The 18,518-nt window shown below is 46.6% G+C and overlaps 1 protein-coding gene across 1 annotated transcript; it reads left to right on the top strand.

Annotated features, from left to right (window-relative positions):
* The first annotated feature begins 386 nt into the window (after positions 1-386).
* rfxap (regulatory factor X-associated protein) lies at positions 387-18,460 on the top strand. Its single transcript, XM_083642856.1, has 3 exons — positions 387-1,056; positions 1,598-1,708; positions 14,266-18,460. The coding sequence occupies exons 1-3, from the start codon at positions 625-627 to the stop codon at positions 14,368-14,370; spliced, it is 648 nt and encodes a 215-aa protein (XP_083498982.1). The 5' UTR covers positions 387-624; the 3' UTR covers positions 14,371-18,460.
* Positions 18,461-18,518: the final 58 nt, after the last annotated feature.

The raw sequence follows: 18,518 nt of genomic DNA, 5'->3' as shown, positions 1-18,518 counted from the left end.
CAATGAACAGTGAACTTCCCAGCTCAAGTTTTCTGCAAATGGAACGCTAACAAAACGGATGTGATGTCATTTAGCCTCCACATCCCAGTTATTTTGCGATAAAGGAACGCACCATTTATCCCACCTTCTCCTCATTACAGAATCGTTGCTAAAATGTTAATTTTTAACCAGTAGAGGGCAGTCTAATACAGGAAATCGAGGAAGAAAGGTCAATGCTAGAGTGGATCGGCCGGAGGACTGATGACTGATGATTGGTTGAGTTTACCATGGGGAGTCGTAATTGGTTGGAATTCGGGTCAGAGGCGGGGTTATGTCGCTCCGGCCGATCCACCCTAACGTCAACCGAACCGAGAAGAAACGCCTTGTTGTATTGCAGCAAGCGAGGACACAGGACAGCGGCAACCTGAATCTAGCCCAGCTGGACATAACGTTAGCTATTTCTACCAAAACATGGTGGATTTAGGTCGTATTATCATATCACAATGAATGCCAGAATGTATTGAATAGAAAACTATGCGTGGAAATACTTCAGCTAGCTTAGCTAACGTGAGCTAACAGAACTAGCTAGGCTGCAAAGAAACGATATAGCAAGCTAGCTTGTAGCACTGTGTACACATCAAAATCATGGACGAAGATGACACTTCAGCACCGGCGAGTAAAGACAAAGACTCGACTCTCCTGCTCACCAAGGACGGACAGAGGTACTATGTGAACAAGAGCGGCGTGGTCGACAGCAGAAATGTGATCACGCCCCTTGAATCCGAAAACAACGTCTTCTCGTACGACATGGACGACGCGGACGAGGAGAGCGACGTGCTGGACACGTCGGACCCCAGGGACAGCGCCGCGAGCCCCGAAGAGCTCAACGACGGGGACACCTCCGAGGGCGACAGCAACGCCCCCAAACAGTGCACCTACGACGGCTGCACGGAGACCACGACGCAGGTGGCCAAGCAGAGGAAACCGTGGATGTGCAAAAAGCACCGCAACAAGATGTACAAAGACAAGTACAAGAAGAAGAAGAGTGACCAGGCCATGTCCAGTGGGAAACTTGATGTAAGGTTTGACATTCTGAGTGAGAGCAGAAGTAGCTCAAGAGTTTGATGTAGGCTATACAGTATAATTATGCATGTTGTGGTAAAGTTGTGTGAACTGTCACAATTTTTTAAATGTAAACCACACGGCCAGGGCTAGAGTGAGCACTCAAGGCTGGCTCCATAGGGTTTCCCCTAGTAGGAGTAGCCCTCGTTAGTACACATTTCCAACATTTCATCGTGTATCAATATCATTTCTTAGTTTAATAGAGACTCTGTCTTCTGTCATTTTCCATCTAGAGTAGTCACCATCAGTTTATGAAAAACCAGTATTCTTCCCTAGAGACAGTCTTTGAGTATCCTATCAGATCATCTTATCATTCTGATAAGGATGGTCCAGCCTCCTGCAGCGGCGCATCACTATAAGACAGAGTTTAGATTCTCCGCTCTTTGCCTGACACTCTTTTATGTGCGGACATAGGCATTGCTCGCGAGCAATAAAAGAGTACAGATGGACATTTCCTTCACATAATCCCTCGCCTATGTGTCTTTGTGTTGGTCAGGAGAACTCGGAGGAGCGGCCTGTGTCTGTGAACAAACAGCGTCTTGGTGCCGTGGGGGACCGGCCGGCCAGACCCTCCCTGATAGAGCAGGTGCTCAACCAGAAGAGACTGGTAAGTCCAGAGACCCTCCCTGATAGAGCAGGTACTCAACCAGAAGAGCCTAGTAAGTCCCAGCTACTCTAATGGATTGATTGGTGCCATAGTGTAGGTTTGTGTCTGTTACCGATGGCTGTCCTTGTTCTCATTATCTTAGGGCTTTCTTTCTCTCACCTGGTAGAAGTCAAGTCAAGTTTTTTATACAGCCCTTTATCATAAGCATGGCTCAAACGGCTTTACATATCAGATGTCTTTTTCAACCGAAAGACCCACTGGCAGTTGGCAATGTAACTGACATTTTCTCCCCAATTGTACTTGGCCAATTTTTTTTTCCCCTGGTCACTGCCCCACCCCCTCTGCCTATCTGGGGAGAGCCGTAGACTAGCACCATGCTTCCTCCGACACATGTGCCGTTGCCAGCCGCTTCTTTTCACCTGACAGCGGGAGCTTCACCGGCAGGACGTGGCACGTTGGAGCATCATGCTATTCCCACCAGTTCCTTTCCGCCGACCAGGCGCCCCGACCGACCAGAGGAGGCGCCAGTCAGTTTAAACCAATTTTAGCACACAGTTTCATGTGACATTCTCTTCCTGACAAAGGCAGAAAGAAAGAACAGAATGCAGGATATTTACCAGCCACGACAGCGTCGGCTGGTATTGTTTTGACCTCGTGAGTCTTGTGCGTTTATGTCTGTGGACAGATTTTGTCAGCGCGATAGCATTAAAACCATGCAAGATGCCGTCAATTTTACAGGTGTGTAGTTGACATCAAAATTAAGGTTTCTGTAGGAGCCATTTTATGGTTTTCCTATTCCTGTTCAAAGTTGAGCACTAGGTGGCACCCTTGGGTCATTGGTTGCTTGGAGTCACCGGTTACTTAGGGAGGTGGCTAGCAATCATGCTCCAGGTGTGTTGCTAGACGGGGAAGCTATACAGTTTTTGACCGCCACCGTATGCCTCGGTTGGTGCTGTATGTGTATGGAATAATTGTTATGGTGAATGACACTGCATCGGTATGGATTCTTGCCTATCTATAGTTGAAGAGCATTAAACGGTGGGCACATTCATCAAATCAAGAAACTGGAGTCGGAATCTTATTTATGTTTACAGACACTGCTGTTGGCCGGCGCGTCAATTAGGTCACCGTCTATGTAGCCACCTCAGTGGCTTAAAGTTCTAGGCTTAGCCGCTACATTAAGTCAAAAACTTTGCTTTACGTCGGAGTTCAAGCCACGCATGCAGCAGTGTTAACGGCTGACGCTGTTGTAATTTCCAGTGGGGATTGTGCTGGAAATTAAGCTGATACACTATCTACCGGAGCCCTGGCCGCTACGCTATGCTTATGCTATGAGGAGAGGACGCCGATGGCTGTTAACCATTCTGTTAACGCGCTGTTACCGGGACACAGCCAGTTCATTTGCTTCATCTAACTACACCGAGAGGACGCCGAGATCTGCTAACGACGCCGATGATTGTTTCACGCTGTTCACTGGACCCAGCCAGCTCATCTGCTTCGTCTAGACACAGGAGGAGGCCTGCTATCCGGCTGCTACATCCAGCTATCGAGCCACACTTTTCTTCAATGTGCCGCCAGTGTGAGGACTTCGCTGGGAGCTGATCCATTCATCGTTCATCGCATCAAGGCGCCCAACTGGTACGTGTAGCGCTACACTTTATGGCCATTCATGTTTGAAGCTGTGCACAGTGTTTTTGTTTTTGCGGGGGGTAAAAAAGAAAATTCCAATGCATTGGTGATCAAATACATTTGACTTTGTGACTGTATTGCGTTCAAGCGCCCTTGGAAAACACACGCACACACCCACGCGCGCATAAAAAGCATGAGCATGCACGGTGAAGTTGTGGACAGGCCCATGGAGGCTATTGCGCAATCGGCTGTTTCTTTGCCAAACACGGCCACTACTAATGCGGACATACAGGTGGTTAAAGGAAAGCGCGTTGTTAAATTAACTCCAAAGGCATTGGCAGAAAAGGTTGAACGGTTGCAAAATGATAGGAAATCTAAGCTAAATAAGGCTACTAGGTTAAGAGAAAATATACAAGGCCTTATACAAGCAAATGTTGCAAACTCAGAGGTTCAATGTGCTCTGTGTGATCTTGTCAAATTGTGTGATGAAGCCAAAGGTATTCATGGTACTTTGATGGGTATGTTGCCTGAGGATGAAAAACAAAGGCATGACATTTGGTTCCAGGCAAAAATGATTAGCAACAATGCATGTGTTTCTGAGGTGGAAAAATGGTTGTCGTGGCATCAACATGAGTTGCAGGATGAAGATGATGATGATGATGGTGTTCTGCCACAGGACAGCATTTCAAATGTTGATAGCAAACATTTAAGTACAACTTCCTCTGCCAGGATCCAAGAAGAAGCGGAAAGCGCTGCACTGATTGCTCATATAGCAGCTTTAAAGGAAAAGCATGCTTTGGAGGAACAAGAGCAACAGTTGAAGAGGAGGAGAGAACAAGTCGAACTGGAGGCTAAGTTAGCTGCATCTACTGCTAAATTAACAGTCCTACAACAGGCCTCGGATGTGCAAAGGCGTGTCAGGGCACCATCAAATGCTATGAGCTCCTATCTGACTAGGAGCAGAAAGGCTGTCGCTTCAAACGTACTTAATCCCATGGCAACGGAGTACAAGCCTGTCAATTCCAACAAGCCCCAGCAAAGTAAGAATTGGTCACTGCCGGCTAATAAGCCCCCACCACCTGTTATGCTGGCTCTGGGAACTGTTACTGAAATGCAGAGTGGCCATCATGAGTTGCAAGTGAATGCATCATCACAAGTCCTGGCCTCCCCCTTGTTCAATGCACAGCCAGAAGAAAGGCAGCTTGGAGACATTTGCACTATAATGAAAAGGCAAAATGAAATAGCAGCAGCTATGGTCCAACAACAACGTTTAATGTTATTGCCGCCAAGACATATTCCCATATTCGACGGGGATCCTCTTCAATACATCTCCTTTAAGCGAGCATTTGAGCAAGGAGTGGAGGAAAAGGTCAGCACAGGTGATTGCCTGCATTACTTGGAACAGTTCACTAGAGGGCAGCCTAGGGAACTGGTGCGCAGCTGTCAGCATATGGCTCCCGAGCATGGCTATGTTCAAGCAAAGCAGTTGCTACAAGAACATTTTGGCAATCAATATCAGGTGGCCACTGCCTACATGGAAAGGGCGTTGGCGTGGCCTTCTGTACAATCTGAAGACGCCAATGCATTGCAAGCCTACGCCTTTTTTTTGCGTTCATGTTGCAATGTCATGGACTCTCTACAGTACATGCAGGAGTTGGACATGCCATGCAATATGAGGGCAGTCATGGCTAAGTTGCCATATAAGCTGAGAGAGCAATGGAGAAGTGCTGCACATGACATCTTGGGAACATCAAAATGCAGAGCTGTGTTCAAGGATCTGGTCACATTCATTGAGAGACACGTCCGCATCCTCTTAGACCCCTTATTTGGTGACATTCAGGACATGCCCTCTGGAACAACTAGTGCAAAGGCGGCCAATAGGATGAAGCCACAAGTAGGATATCGACTCAAAGGAAACAGCTTTGCCACCAGCATTGCACCTGTACACTCAGTTGAGAATTCCAGAGAGTCAACTTGTGTGTGCTGTGCTCAAGGTCACTTATTGGAGGAATGTCAACGTTTTAAAGGGAAGAGGCACAGGGATAAAATCAGCTTTTTAATGGAGAAGGAGCTTTGTTTCGGCTGTTTAGGTGTGGGGCACTGGAGTCGAGAGTGTGAGGAGCGTTCAACCTGCAGGATTTGTGGTCTAAGTCATCCTAGCGTGCTTCATGTTGACAAGATGGATAGAGCCGACATCACATCATCTCATGAAATCTGTGGTCATATAGGGGCCGGAAGGAATCACTGTCTTCTCTCCATTTTACCAGTCCAAGTCAAGTCCATCAACGGAGGCCAGATAATACATACATATGCATTTTTGGATCCTGGCAGCACATCCAGCTTCTGCTCAGAGCATCTTATGCGCAGGCTCAATCTTGCTGGCAGACAAACCCACATCCTTTTACAAACTATGGGACAGGAAAAAGTGGTGCCAGCTTATTCGGTGTCAGGCTTGGAAGTGTCTGGTTTGGAGAGCAACCTCTTTTATAGGCTGCCAGAGGTCCTCACTCAGCCAATAATGCCTGTAAACAAAGACAACATTCCGACTGAAGGAGATTTGGCAAAGTGGCCATACCTGTCAAAGGTAAGGATTCCCAGCATAATAGCTAATGTGGACCTGCTGATTGGAAGCAATGCTCCAAAGATGTTGGAACCTTGGGAGGTTGTTAACAGCCATGGGGAGGGCCCATATGCTATAAGAACAACATTGGGATGGGTCATAAACGGTCCTTCGCAAGGTAACAACAACAGCGTGGAAGCTGAGATACCTTCAGTAGTTGTCAACAGGATTTCGGTGTGTAGATTGGAGGAAATGCTGAGTCAGCAGTACAAGCATGACTTCAATGAGAGGAAGCAGAGGGTGGAGTGGACGACGATGGACCAGCCGGGCGTCTCCATCGCCGACACCAGCGACTCCTCCAGGTTCTCCCTCAACACCATCAACAAGGCCAAGGCGCTGGTGGAGATTTCCAAGGGGGACATGCAGGGAGCAGACGCCCTGGTGGAAGGAGAAGACTACCTCCAACTGTCTGAGGAAGAGGAGGATGAGGAGGACAAAATGTCCCTGGCTTCTGATCTAGATGATGAAGACATGGAAGAGGTGGAGCAGAGAGAGAAAGAGCTGGAGAAGAAGGCGGCGCCAAAGAAAGTAACATTCCAAGAGGAAGAGGAGGATGAAGGCGAGGAAAACGACTTGCTGGTGGAGCTAGAGGAAAAGGACGAGAAGAAAGAGCGAGACACCAGCCTGTGGTTCAGCAAGGGAATCTTCTCCAAGATCGACCTGGAGCAAGATGAAGAGAGCGAACTCCGGCAGACCGAGTGGCTCCAGAACAAGAAAACAGGTCAAAAAAGGAAGGCTGAGGAGGAGGAGCCTGCCCAGCCAGAGGAGGAAAAGGGAGGACCCTCAGGATTGCCTGATGAAGACGAAATCCAGGTTGTTCCTGTAGAAAGCACCAGTAAGCGAGCCAGGATCCTGGATGCAGAAGGTTTGGCCCTCGGCTGTCGGATCGCTACGTCCAAAAAGAGAGCCAGGGACCTGGTTCACGGCTCTTTCCACAAATTTGCGAGCTCTGAGGAACACTGTGACAAGTGGTTCGTGGACGACGAGCGGAAACACCGGAGGAAGCCGGTGCCGGTAACCAAGGAGATGGTGGAGGAGTTGAAGGTGAAGTGGAAGGAGAAGAGAGAAGTGACGTACGTCGTGTCTAAGAAGGGCGCCGGCAAGAAGGTGCGTCGTCCCGCCGGCATCAAGGGAGTGTTCAAGGTGGTGAACAGCCGCATGAAGAAAGACATGCAGGGGATGCAGAGGAAAGAATAACGCCGCAAAGGAGGCAAAAATGGAGCTAAAGGAGGAGAAACCTGAAACCCGGAGATATTGTTGGTATAATGGATCTTACAGCTCCACGAGGCTCCTGGCCGCTTGGAAAGGTTGTGGAGGCTTTCCATAATAAGAAAGGACTTGTGCGTTCAGTGCGCCCGCAGACAAAGTTTAATGTCATTGAAAGGCCCGTGATGAAACTTTGCCTGCTACATGAGATTGCTGGTTAACAAGTCCTCTGTATATCGAACATGTACTGTATGCTAACATTTTTGCTAAATTGCAGTTTTCTATGTGTCAGGTGGTTTATGGCTCCTTAATTGTATTTGTATGAATTGTTATGTCCATGTCATTACAATTAGGGGCCGGAGTGTAGGAGCCATTTTATGGTTTTCCTATTCCTGTTCAAAGTTGAGCACTAGGTGGCACCCTTGGGTCATTGGTTGCTTGGAGTCACCGGTTACTTAGGGAGGTGGCTAGCAATCATGCTCCAGGTGTGTTGCTAGACGGGGAAGCTATACAGTTTTTGACCGCCACCGTATGCCTCGGTTGGTGCTGTATGTGTATGGAATAATTGTTATGGTGAATGACACTGCATCGGTATGGATTCTTGCCTATCTATAGTTGAAGAGCATTAAACGGTGGGCACATTCATCAAATCAAGAAACTGGAGTCGGAATCTTATTTATGTTTACAGACACTGCTGTTGGCCGGCGCGTCAATTAGGTCACCGTCTATGTAGCCACCTCAGTGGCTTAAAGTTCTAGGCTTAGCCGCTACATTAAGTCAAAAACTTTGCTTTACGTCGGAGTTCAAGCCACGCATGCAGCAGTGTTAACGGCTGACGCTGTTGTAATTTCCAGTGGGGATTGTGCTGGAAATTAAGCTGATACACTATCTACCGGAGCCCTGGCCGCTACGCTATGCTTATGCTATGAGGAGAGGACGCCGATGGCTGTTAACCATTCTGTTAACGCGCTGTTACCGGGACACAGCCAGTTCATTTGCTTCATCTAACTACACCGAGAGGACGCCGAGATCTGCTAACGACGCCGATGATTGTTTCACGCTGTTCACTGGACCCAGCCAGCTCATCTGCTTCGTCTAGACACAGGAGGAGGCCTGCTATCCGGCTGCTACATCCAGCTATCGAGCCACACTTTTCTTCAATGTGCCGCCAGTGTGAGGACTTCGCTGGGAGCTGATCCATTCATCGTTCATCGCATCAAGGCGCCCAACTGGTACGTGTAGCGCTACACTTTATGGCCATTCATGTTTGAAGCTGTGCACAGTGTTTTTGTTTTTGCGGGGGGTAAAAAAGAAAATTCCAATGCATTGGTGATCAAATACATTTGACTTTGTGACTGTATTGCGTTCAAGCGCCCTTGGAAAACACACGCACACACCCACGCGCGCATAAAAAGCATGAGCATGCACGGTGAAGTTGTGGACAGGCCCATGGAGGCTATTGCGCAATCGGCTGTTTCTTTGCCAAACACGGCCACTACTAATGCGGACATACAGGTGGTTAAAGGAAAGCGCGTTGTTAAATTAACTCCAAAGGCATTGGCAGAAAAGGTTGAACGGTTGCAAAATGATAGGAAATCTAAGCTAAATAAGGCTACTAGGTTAAGAGAAAATATACAAGGCCTTATACAAGCAAATGTTGCAAACTCAGAGGTTCAATGTGCTCTGTGTGATCTTGTCAAATTGTGTGATGAAGCCAAAGGTATTCATGGTACTTTGATGGGTATGTTGCCTGAGGATGAAAAACAAAGGCATGACATTTGGTTCCAGGCAAAAATGATTAGCAACAATGCATGTGTTTCTGAGGTGGAAAAATGGTTGTCGTGGCATCAACATGAGTTGCAGGATGAAGATGATGATGATGATGGTGTTCTGCCACAGGACAGCATTTCAAATGTTGATAGCAAACATTTAAGTACAACTTCCTCTGCCAGGATCCAAGAAGAAGCGGAAAGCGCTGCACTGATTGCTCATATAGCAGCTTTAAAGGAAAAGCATGCTTTGGAGGAACAAGAGCAACAGTTGAAGAGGAGGAGAGAACAAGTCGAACTGGAGGCTAAGTTAGCTGCATCTACTGCTAAATTAACAGTCCTACAACAGGCCTCGGATGTGCAAAGGCGTGTCAGGGCACCATCAAATGCTATGAGCTCCTATCTGACTAGGAGCAGAAAGGCTGTCGCTTCAAACGTACTTAATCCCATGGCAACGGAGTACAAGCCTGTCAATTCCAACAAGCCCCAGCAAAGTAAGAATTGGTCACTGCCGGCTAATAAGCCCCCACCACCTGTTATGCTGGCTCTGGGAACTGTTACTGAAATGCAGAGTGGCCATCATGAGTTGCAAGTGAATGCATCATCACAAGTCCTGGCCTCCCCCTTGTTCAATGCACAGCCAGAAGAAAGGCAGCTTGGAGACATTTGCACTATAATGAAAAGGCAAAATGAAATAGCAGCAGCTATGGTCCAACAACAACGTTTAATGTTATTGCCGCCAAGACATATTCCCATATTCGACGGGGATCCTCTTCAATACATCTCCTTTAAGCGAGCATTTGAGCAAGGAGTGGAGGAAAAGGTCAGCACAGGTGATTGCCTGCATTACTTGGAACAGTTCACTAGAGGGCAGCCTAGGGAACTGGTGCGCAGCTGTCAGCATATGGCTCCCGAGCATGGCTATGTTCAAGCAAAGCAGTTGCTACAAGAACATTTTGGCAATCAATATCAGGTGGCCACTGCCTACATGGAAAGGGCGTTGGCGTGGCCTTCTGTACAATCTGAAGACGCCAATGCATTGCAAGCCTACGCCTTTTTTTTGCGTTCATGTTGCAATGTCATGGACTCTCTACAGTACATGCAGGAGTTGGACATGCCATGCAATATGAGGGCAGTCATGGCTAAGTTGCCATATAAGCTGAGAGAGCAATGGAGAAGTGCTGCACATGACATCTTGGGAACATCAAAATGCAGAGCTGTGTTCAAGGATCTGGTCACATTCATTGAGAGACACGTCCGCATCCTCTTAGACCCCTTATTTGGTGACATTCAGGACATGCCCTCTGGAACAACTAGTGCAAAGGCGGCCAATAGGATGAAGCCACAAGTAGGATATCGACTCAAAGGAAACAGCTTTGCCACCAGCATTGCACCTGTACACTCAGTTGAGAATTCCAGAGAGTCAACTTGTGTGTGCTGTGCTCAAGGTCACTTATTGGAGGAATGTCAACGTTTTAAAGGGAAGAGGCACAGGGATAAAATCAGCTTTTTAATGGAGAAGGAGCTTTGTTTCGGCTGTTTAGGTGTGGGGCACTGGAGTCGAGAGTGTGAGGAGCGTTCAACCTGCAGGATTTGTGGTCTAAGTCATCCTAGCGTGCTTCATGTTGACAAGATGGATAGAGCCGACATCACATCATCTCATGAAATCTGTGGTCATATAGGGGCCGGAAGGAATCACTGTCTTCTCTCCATTTTACCAGTCCAAGTCAAGTCCATCAACGGAGGCCAGATAATACATACATATGCATTTTTGGATCCTGGCAGCACATCCAGCTTCTGCTCAGAGCATCTTATGCGCAGGCTCAATCTTGCTGGCAGACAAACCCACATCCTTTTACAAACTATGGGACAGGAAAAAGTGGTGCCAGCTTATTCGGTGTCAGGCTTGGAAGTGTCTGGTTTGGAGAGCAACCTCTTTTATAGGCTGCCAGAGGTCCTCACTCAGCCAATAATGCCTGTAAACAAAGACAACATTCCGACTGAAGGAGATTTGGCAAAGTGGCCATACCTGTCAAAGGTAAGGATTCCCAGCATAATAGCTAATGTGGACCTGCTGATTGGAAGCAATGCTCCAAAGATGTTGGAACCTTGGGAGGTTGTTAACAGCCATGGGGAGGGCCCATATGCTATAAGAACAACATTGGGATGGGTCATAAACGGTCCTTCGCAAGGTAACAACAACAGCGTGGAAGCTGAGATACCTTCAGTAGTTGTCAACAGGATTTCGGTGTGTAGATTGGAGGAAATGCTGAGTCAGCAGTACAAGCATGACTTCAATGAGAGGAAGCAGAGGGTGGAGTGGACGACGATGGACCAGCCGGGCGTCTCCATCGCCGACACCAGCGACTCCTCCAGGTTCTCCCTCAACACCATCAACAAGGCCAAGGCGCTGGTGGAGATTTCCAAGGGGGACATGCAGGGAGCAGACGCCCTGGTGGAAGGAGAAGACTACCTCCAACTGTCTGAGGAAGAGGAGGATGAGGAGGACAAAATGTCCCTGGCTTCTGATCTAGATGATGAAGACATGGAAGAGGTGGAGCAGAGAGAGAAAGAGCTGGAGAAGAAGGCGGCGCCAAAGAAAGTAACATTCCAAGAGGAAGAGGAGGATGAAGGCGAGGAAAACGACTTGCTGGTGGAGCTAGAGGAAAAGGACGAGAAGAAAGAGCGAGACACCAGCCTGTGGTTCAGCAAGGGAATCTTCTCCAAGATCGACCTGGAGCAAGATGAAGAGAGCGAACTCCGGCAGACCGAGTGGCTCCAGAACAAGAAAACAGGTCAAAAAAGGAAGGCTGAGGAGGAGGAGCCTGCCCAGCCAGAGGAGGAAAAGGGAGGACCCTCAGGATTGCCTGATGAAGACGAAATCCAGGTTGTTCCTGTAGAAAGCACCAGTAAGCGAGCCAGGATCCTGGATGCAGAAGGTTTGGCCCTCGGCTGTCGGATCGCTACGTCCAAAAAGAGAGCCAGGGACCTGGTTCACGGCTCTTTCCACAAATTTGCGAGCTCTGAGGAACACTGTGACAAGTGGTTCGTGGACGACGAGCGGAAACACCGGAGGAAGCCGGTGCCGGTAACCAAGGAGATGGTGGAGGAGTTGAAGGTGAAGTGGAAGGAGAAGAGAGAAGTGACGTACGTCGTGTCTAAGAAGGGCGCCGGCAAGAAGGTGCGTCGTCCCGCCGGCATCAAGGGAGTGTTCAAGGTGGTGAACAGCCGCATGAAGAAAGACATGCAGGGGATGCAGAGGAAAGAATAACGCCGCAAAGGAGGCAAAAATGGAGCTAAAGGAGGAGAAACCTGAAACCCGGAGATATTGTTGGTATAATGGATCTTACAGCTCCACGAGGCTCCTGGCCGCTTGGAAAGGTTGTGGAGGCTTTCCATAATAAGAAAGGACTTGTGCGTTCAGTGCGCCCGCAGACAAAGTTTAATGTCATTGAAAGGCCCGTGATGAAACTTTGCCTGCTACATGAGATTGCTGGTTAACAAGTCCTCTGTATATCGAACATGTACTGTATGCTAACATTTTTGCTAAATTGCAGTTTTCTATGTGTCAGGTGGTTTATGGCTCCTTAATTGTATTTGTATGAATTGTTATGTCCATGTCATTACAATTAGGGGCCGGAGTGTAGGAGCCATTTTATGGTTTTCCTATTCCTGTTCAAAGTTGAGCACTAGGTGGCACCCTTGGGTCATTGGTTGCTTGGAGTCACCGGTTACTTAGGGAGGTGGCTAGCAATCATGCTCCAGGTGTGTTGCTAGACGGGGAAGCTATACAGTTTTTGACCGCCACCGTATGCCTCGGTTGGTGCTGTATGTGTATGGAATAATTGTTATGGTGAATGACACTGCATCGGTATGGATTCTTGCCTATCTATAGTTGAAGAGCATTAAACGGTGGGCACATTCATCAAATCAAGAAACTGGAGTCGGAATCTTATTTATGTTTACAGACACTGCTGTTGGCCGGCGCGTCAATTAGGTCACCGTCTATGTAGCCACCTCAGTGGCTTAAAGTTCTAGGCTTAGCCGCTACAGTTTCGAAAAGAGTTCGAAAATGGGCGTGATCCGAGCAAGGGTGCATCAAAACCATGCAAGATGCAGTCAGGAGGAAACTTTACAGGTGTGTAGTTGACATAAAATGAGAGAGAGAGAGAGTACTTTATTTATCCCCGGAGGGGAAAATTCTGGCGTCTCGCTGGCCAGCCTCCCCTCCCTTCCGTGAGAGGAGTCTGGCAGCAAGGAAACAGGCTGCAGGCATAAGCCCTCCCCCTTGCTCTACAGCTGCTCTCCCATTGGAAGCGTCGATTTCAGACTTCCGCTCCCCGCTTAAGAAGCTCTGTCATTGGCTCCGACCATGTCAATCAGAGCGGCTTCCGCTCCCTTCTCTGTGTGTTGCTGTAAATAGCCACCGCAGTGAAAACAACAACAACGCTAACTAACTAGCTGGAAAGCTAACGGCAGAAACGTACACGCTAGCTCGTTGCTACACGCTGAAAATGGCAAGTTGGATTGTTGGAAACTATTTTCCAAGGGCACTGCCGCTAAGCGCCGCCTATTGCGATTCTGGTGACCAGCACAGCCAGACTCCTTACGGAAGGGAGGGGAGGCTGGCCAGCGAGACTGGAGCAGCAGTAACATCAATGAGAGTAACACAACATAACTTGTATCAAAAACACACAGAGGTAGGTGTCGATGAGAAAAAATATATATACATACTTAAAAACAATATATACATATTTTACACAACTACTACTAACTGTCCACTGTGGAGCATATTATATTATAATACTATTATTACCATGACTGTACAAGTACAAAATACAAAATGTGCTATGTGGACTAAATGTGTACAGTGTACAACGTGCATTAGCAATGTAAGTTTAATAGAGACTTTATATGAAGGGAGGGGAGGAGAGAGGGAGGGCGAAGAGGAGTCTTCTCTCTCTGCATGTATGGGAGTTATGGTTATTGGAGGAGGAGTCTTCTCTCTCTGCATGTATGGGAGTTATGGTTATTGGAGGAGGAGTCTTCTCTCTCTGCATGTATGGGAGTTATGGTTATTGGAGGAGGAGTCTTCTCTCTCTGCATGTATGGGAGTTATGGTTATTGAGTGTGATCCAAGTAAGGGGGCCGCCCCCTCCCTAGCTCACATCTTCGTTTGAAGTTGCAGGCATCACGTCTGGTGTGATCCCAGCAAGATGGTCTCTAGTAATGTTTGCCTTTTCTTACATTTTTGTGTGTGTGTGTGTGTGTGTGTGTGTGTGTGCGTGCGTGCGCGTGCATGCGTGTGTGTTTGTGTGTCCCCCCCCCCACAGTCATTGCTCAGGAGTCCAGAGGTCATCGGCTTCCTGCAGCAGCAGCAGCATCTCCTGACCACTCAGAGTCACAGCCAATCACAGCAGGAGTTCCAGAGCTGCTAATGCCAGCCAAGTGCTTTCAGTACTTTACCTCTGTGTAGATTAACCAGTGAAGAAACACTGATAGGTAACCATGGTAACATTACACTGTCAACAACACCATTTCCCCCAGTCAGACAGCCATGCTGATGGAAGAATAGGGAAATGTTTTAACTATTTATGTGAAAAGCGTGGCGAGTCCTGTGCACTGTACTGGGGCGAGATGATCAAAGTATGGGTCTCTAACGTGAGCCTTTAAAGAAGGCTGACCATCTAATCAAGCTCTTTCTGGGGCTGATTAGGAATTAGAAATATCTAAATATCATTGATGCATTGATTGTTTGTAGTGTATTTCCATTTGAGTGAGGGGCTGTGCACACAGGACATGTGTATTACAGATCAGAACGCTTTGAACGTTTTCTTTTCCCCTGCCGTCGCCCAGGTAGGAGGAGTGACATTGACGAGCAGCGCGCTTCTCCTCCAAATGTTGAACTTTTTTCAGAGCACTCTGCCCAAAAACAATAGCCGCCAGGTGCGGTCCTTGAAAGAGGAGCACTCCTAGCGCGTTCTTACCGTAGAGAATGAATTGCAGAAAGGTGCTGGCTTCTCAAATACACACATGATCCTGTGTGAACAGCCCCTTACACTGTCTGGCCCAATTTGAATGTCAAAGGGATACCGCACTTTTTCGGGAGTTTAGCTCATTTGCCATTCCCCCCCCCCACATAACCAAGGTACACCATGCCTTTACCGTCACTGTCCGAGCAGTATACAGTGAGCTACAGTCGTGAAGTTAGTAAGTATCGCCTTAGTATGGAGGCCAATGGTACACCCGTTCAAAATAACCAAAAACACACATCTAATAGTGCCAAAATACATGTTGTGCTTTGGGTACTCACCACGAGATGAAATGACGTGAAACGTCATTTTCGGAGTAAATCCCCACACCGAGTTACTTCCTTGTTTGCCTGTAAAGAGCGCTTCCGCTGTACACAGCGCATGCGCTGTATGTCACGCATGCCTGGCGCCCATGTTTAGAAAGCAATTCCGGCTATGTATTTACCATTAAAAATATATATAATTTCTCTGCATTTGGATTCATATTTCATCTCGTGGTGAGTACCCAACTGGTACTCTGGAATGGTTTACCTGAGCCCATTAGGAACCAAAACGATTATTTAAACAAAACATAAAAGGCATTTTTAAAGAACACTGGAAGTAAATCTCTATATGCTGATATGCTCAGTTTGATTATGTACACTGCACCTTTTAAATGTGGGTATAGGTAATTATATGTTCTAGGTATTTGTTAGGAAATTAGGAAATTTTGTTGTAATTTTTGAAATATTTTGTATTTTCATTGAGTGTACTGTTATGGAGCTTTAAACTTCAGATTTTTGTATTATATTATTGTATTATGTTTCTGTTAATTGTATTACATTTTTTATGCTATGGACTCTTGGAAAAATAGTCCCAATTGGGCTAAAAGAGATCCAAATAAACAAACAAAACCCAAAGCACATGTATTTGGCGCTATTAGATGTGTGTTTTTGGTTATTTTGAACGGGTGTACCATTGGCCTCCATACTAAGGCGATACTTACTAACTTCACGACTGTAGCTCACTGTATACTGCTCGGACAGTGACGGTAAAGGGATGCTGTACCTTGGTTATGTGGGGGGGGGGGGGGGGTATGGCAGATGAGCTAAACCCCCGAAAAAGTGGCATATCCCTTTAAAGCCAGTGATTTTATCTGTATTTGTGTCTCTGTGGTACCGAGGCCATTGTGACTAGCTTCTAACCTACAAGGTTGGGATGTTTTATTTTATCAACCTTTCTTTATGGGGGCTTGTGAAAGTTTCTGGCAAACAATATCAATCAAGTCGATTTTACATCCAATTTTAGACTCCTGTGACTCACGTTTTGGCCTCACTTCCAAAAACTAAACAATCCAGTGAATATATATTGCCAGTTTACATGTGTGTTTTAGTTTCTTTTGTTGTGCTAATTTTTAAATTATGAAAAATTGGCTCGCCCAATTTAAATGAGTTACATAATAAACAAACATCTAGCTGTATTCCCAACCCGGTCTCACTCCCGGGGCGTCAAAATACACCAATTTGTCACGCCCCCCTCGCCGTCATTATTGCCAACGCGAAAGGTAATCTGCCGAAGAAGGACCATCTGGAGGTTGCCTCGCAGGGACTCCCTGTGGTCTTGAATGTAATAATCTTGAGGTTTAAGTACCGGTAGGTCAAAGTTGCACTACGGAGAAGGGGTGGGAGTGGCCGACCCGTTCGAGACCTGGTTCGAATCCTGACCCAAACCATAATCCCAATCAAGTTGCTATGTTGCCTAAACCTAACGGTTGTTTTACTTACCTTACCTAAACCTAGGGCTGGGCAATAATTCAATATTATCGTTTATGATCTTTCAGTGGAATCATATCTTGATGATATGAAGGTATTTTAATATCATGACACCTTTCTGATGTCTAAATTGATGATGAAAGCAAATTTTCCATATAGCCCAGGCCTACATCTCACATGTGTGGCTTTACTTACAAGTGAACATGTAGCCCACTTGTAGAAAATACAGACATATATCGTGTCAGCATTCAGCTCTATGCCAGAGGAAGTGGGCTGTAGCTCACCCAGATAAACATATGGATGTTGTGCAGAAGGTTGTTGGTTCAATCCTTACAGCAGACTCTGGCTTTGGAAATGTTCACATGTTGCATTCTGTTCCCGCGCCTGGGTGTGCAGCAGGGAACCGTGACAGGATCCACTTGAAAAGGTGGTCTGGGGAACGCTTTGGCGTGCCCGGAACGGAACACTTGCAAATGTGAACGGCAACCGTTCCAAACCACATAGACAACACACAGGCAAGGACACACTGCAGGCGTAGTTGATGAGTGCACTCCGTTCCATTCCAGAGCACGGAAGAAATGTTGTAATGTGAAAGCTGAGGGGCGGGGGGGGGCAATCGGGCGCGGAACGGAACGAAAGCAATTGTTTCCAGTGAGAAAGCACCGTAAAACTGACTGAGGCTCGAACCCACGACCTCAAAACTGTTGGGCAGTAATTGAACTCTGTGAGCCACTGGGTCACATAAGACAGGTTTTCTTAGAGCTTCAGTCTTTCATCTGCGTGTCCATTTTCATAAGTGTGACTCAGGCTCGAACCCACAACCTCAAAACTGTCATGCAGCTGTCAAACTCTGTGAGCCACCGAGTCTCACAAGGCCAAGTCATTTCTGTCAGAGCTTCTCAGTCTTCACTTGAGAAGTCCAAGCTTTCACTGAGGCTCAACCCCAAAACCCCCAAATTGTGGTGTGTGGCCATAGGTGTCATTTACAATGGGGACATGTCCCCACCACTTTTCAACACAAAGTGACACCCTTGTGTAGGCTACTCAGATGTCAAATGGTCTGACAGTAAATTCTGGAAATTTGAGTCTGGAAAAGTATGGGATTTTGAAATGTGTAGGAACCCTGGATTTTAAACACCCATTTATCTGCAGCTGTAGCACAGTCAGTACATTCTAACTATATCAGGGTATCCGCGGGATCTTGAGAAGTATTAAAAGTTGATAAATCAATTTAGGAAAAATTAAGGCCATTAAAAAGTATTAAAAAGTCTTAATCGCCATTTGAGAGGTATTGCATTTTGTAGCTATTGTGCTGACGGTGTTAAATGAGCATATGATATCATCTTACAGCGATCACAGACCCCTGAATTAAATCAAAATCGTATTGTGGCAGACTTTGTAATATCAGCAAATATTGTATTGTTGTCCAAAAAAATCTATATATCGTATTTTGATTAAACTTGTGATTTACACCCCCATCGCTGATGTGACGAAAGTGGCGTTGAGGTCTTAAAATATATTTTCTCAAGGTCTTAAAAAAGGTCTTAAAAGATATTGAATTTAACTTCTGGATTCCTACATATACCCTGTATATACAAAAAGAAATGTGGAAATTTGATGGCATGAAAAATAGTAAGCCATCGCTTGCTAGCCCTGTTTGGCTTTGTGTAGAAATGTTTTAACTGTTTCTTTGTTTTTAATTTGTTGTGCGTGTTCTTTGGCTGTGAATATGAAATTAAATTTATGCTGAACATGGTGGCATTTTTGAGGTTGTTGATAGCGCTCTGTGAAGATTTGTTCTAA

Source organism: Poromitra crassiceps (genome assembly GCF_964638095.1).
Source record: "Poromitra crassiceps genome assembly, chromosome: 1".
NCBI classification, from domain to species: domain Eukaryota; kingdom Metazoa; phylum Chordata; class Actinopteri; order Beryciformes; family Melamphaidae; genus Poromitra; species Poromitra crassiceps.
This window is presented reverse-complemented; position numbering and strand designations above follow the sequence as displayed.

Coding starts and splice junctions, on each gene's coding strand:
- rfxap (XM_083642856.1), top strand. CDS start 625: ATGGACGAAGATGACACTTCAGCACCGGCGAGTAAAGACAAAGACTCG. Junction 1,057..1,597: donor TGTCCAGTGGGAAACTTGAT/GTAAGGTTTGAC, acceptor TGTGTTGGTCAG/GAGAACTCGGAGGAGCGGCC. Junction 1,709..14,265: donor TGCTCAACCAGAAGAGACTG/GTAAGTCCAGAG, acceptor CCCCCCCCACAG/TCATTGCTCAGGAGTCCAGA.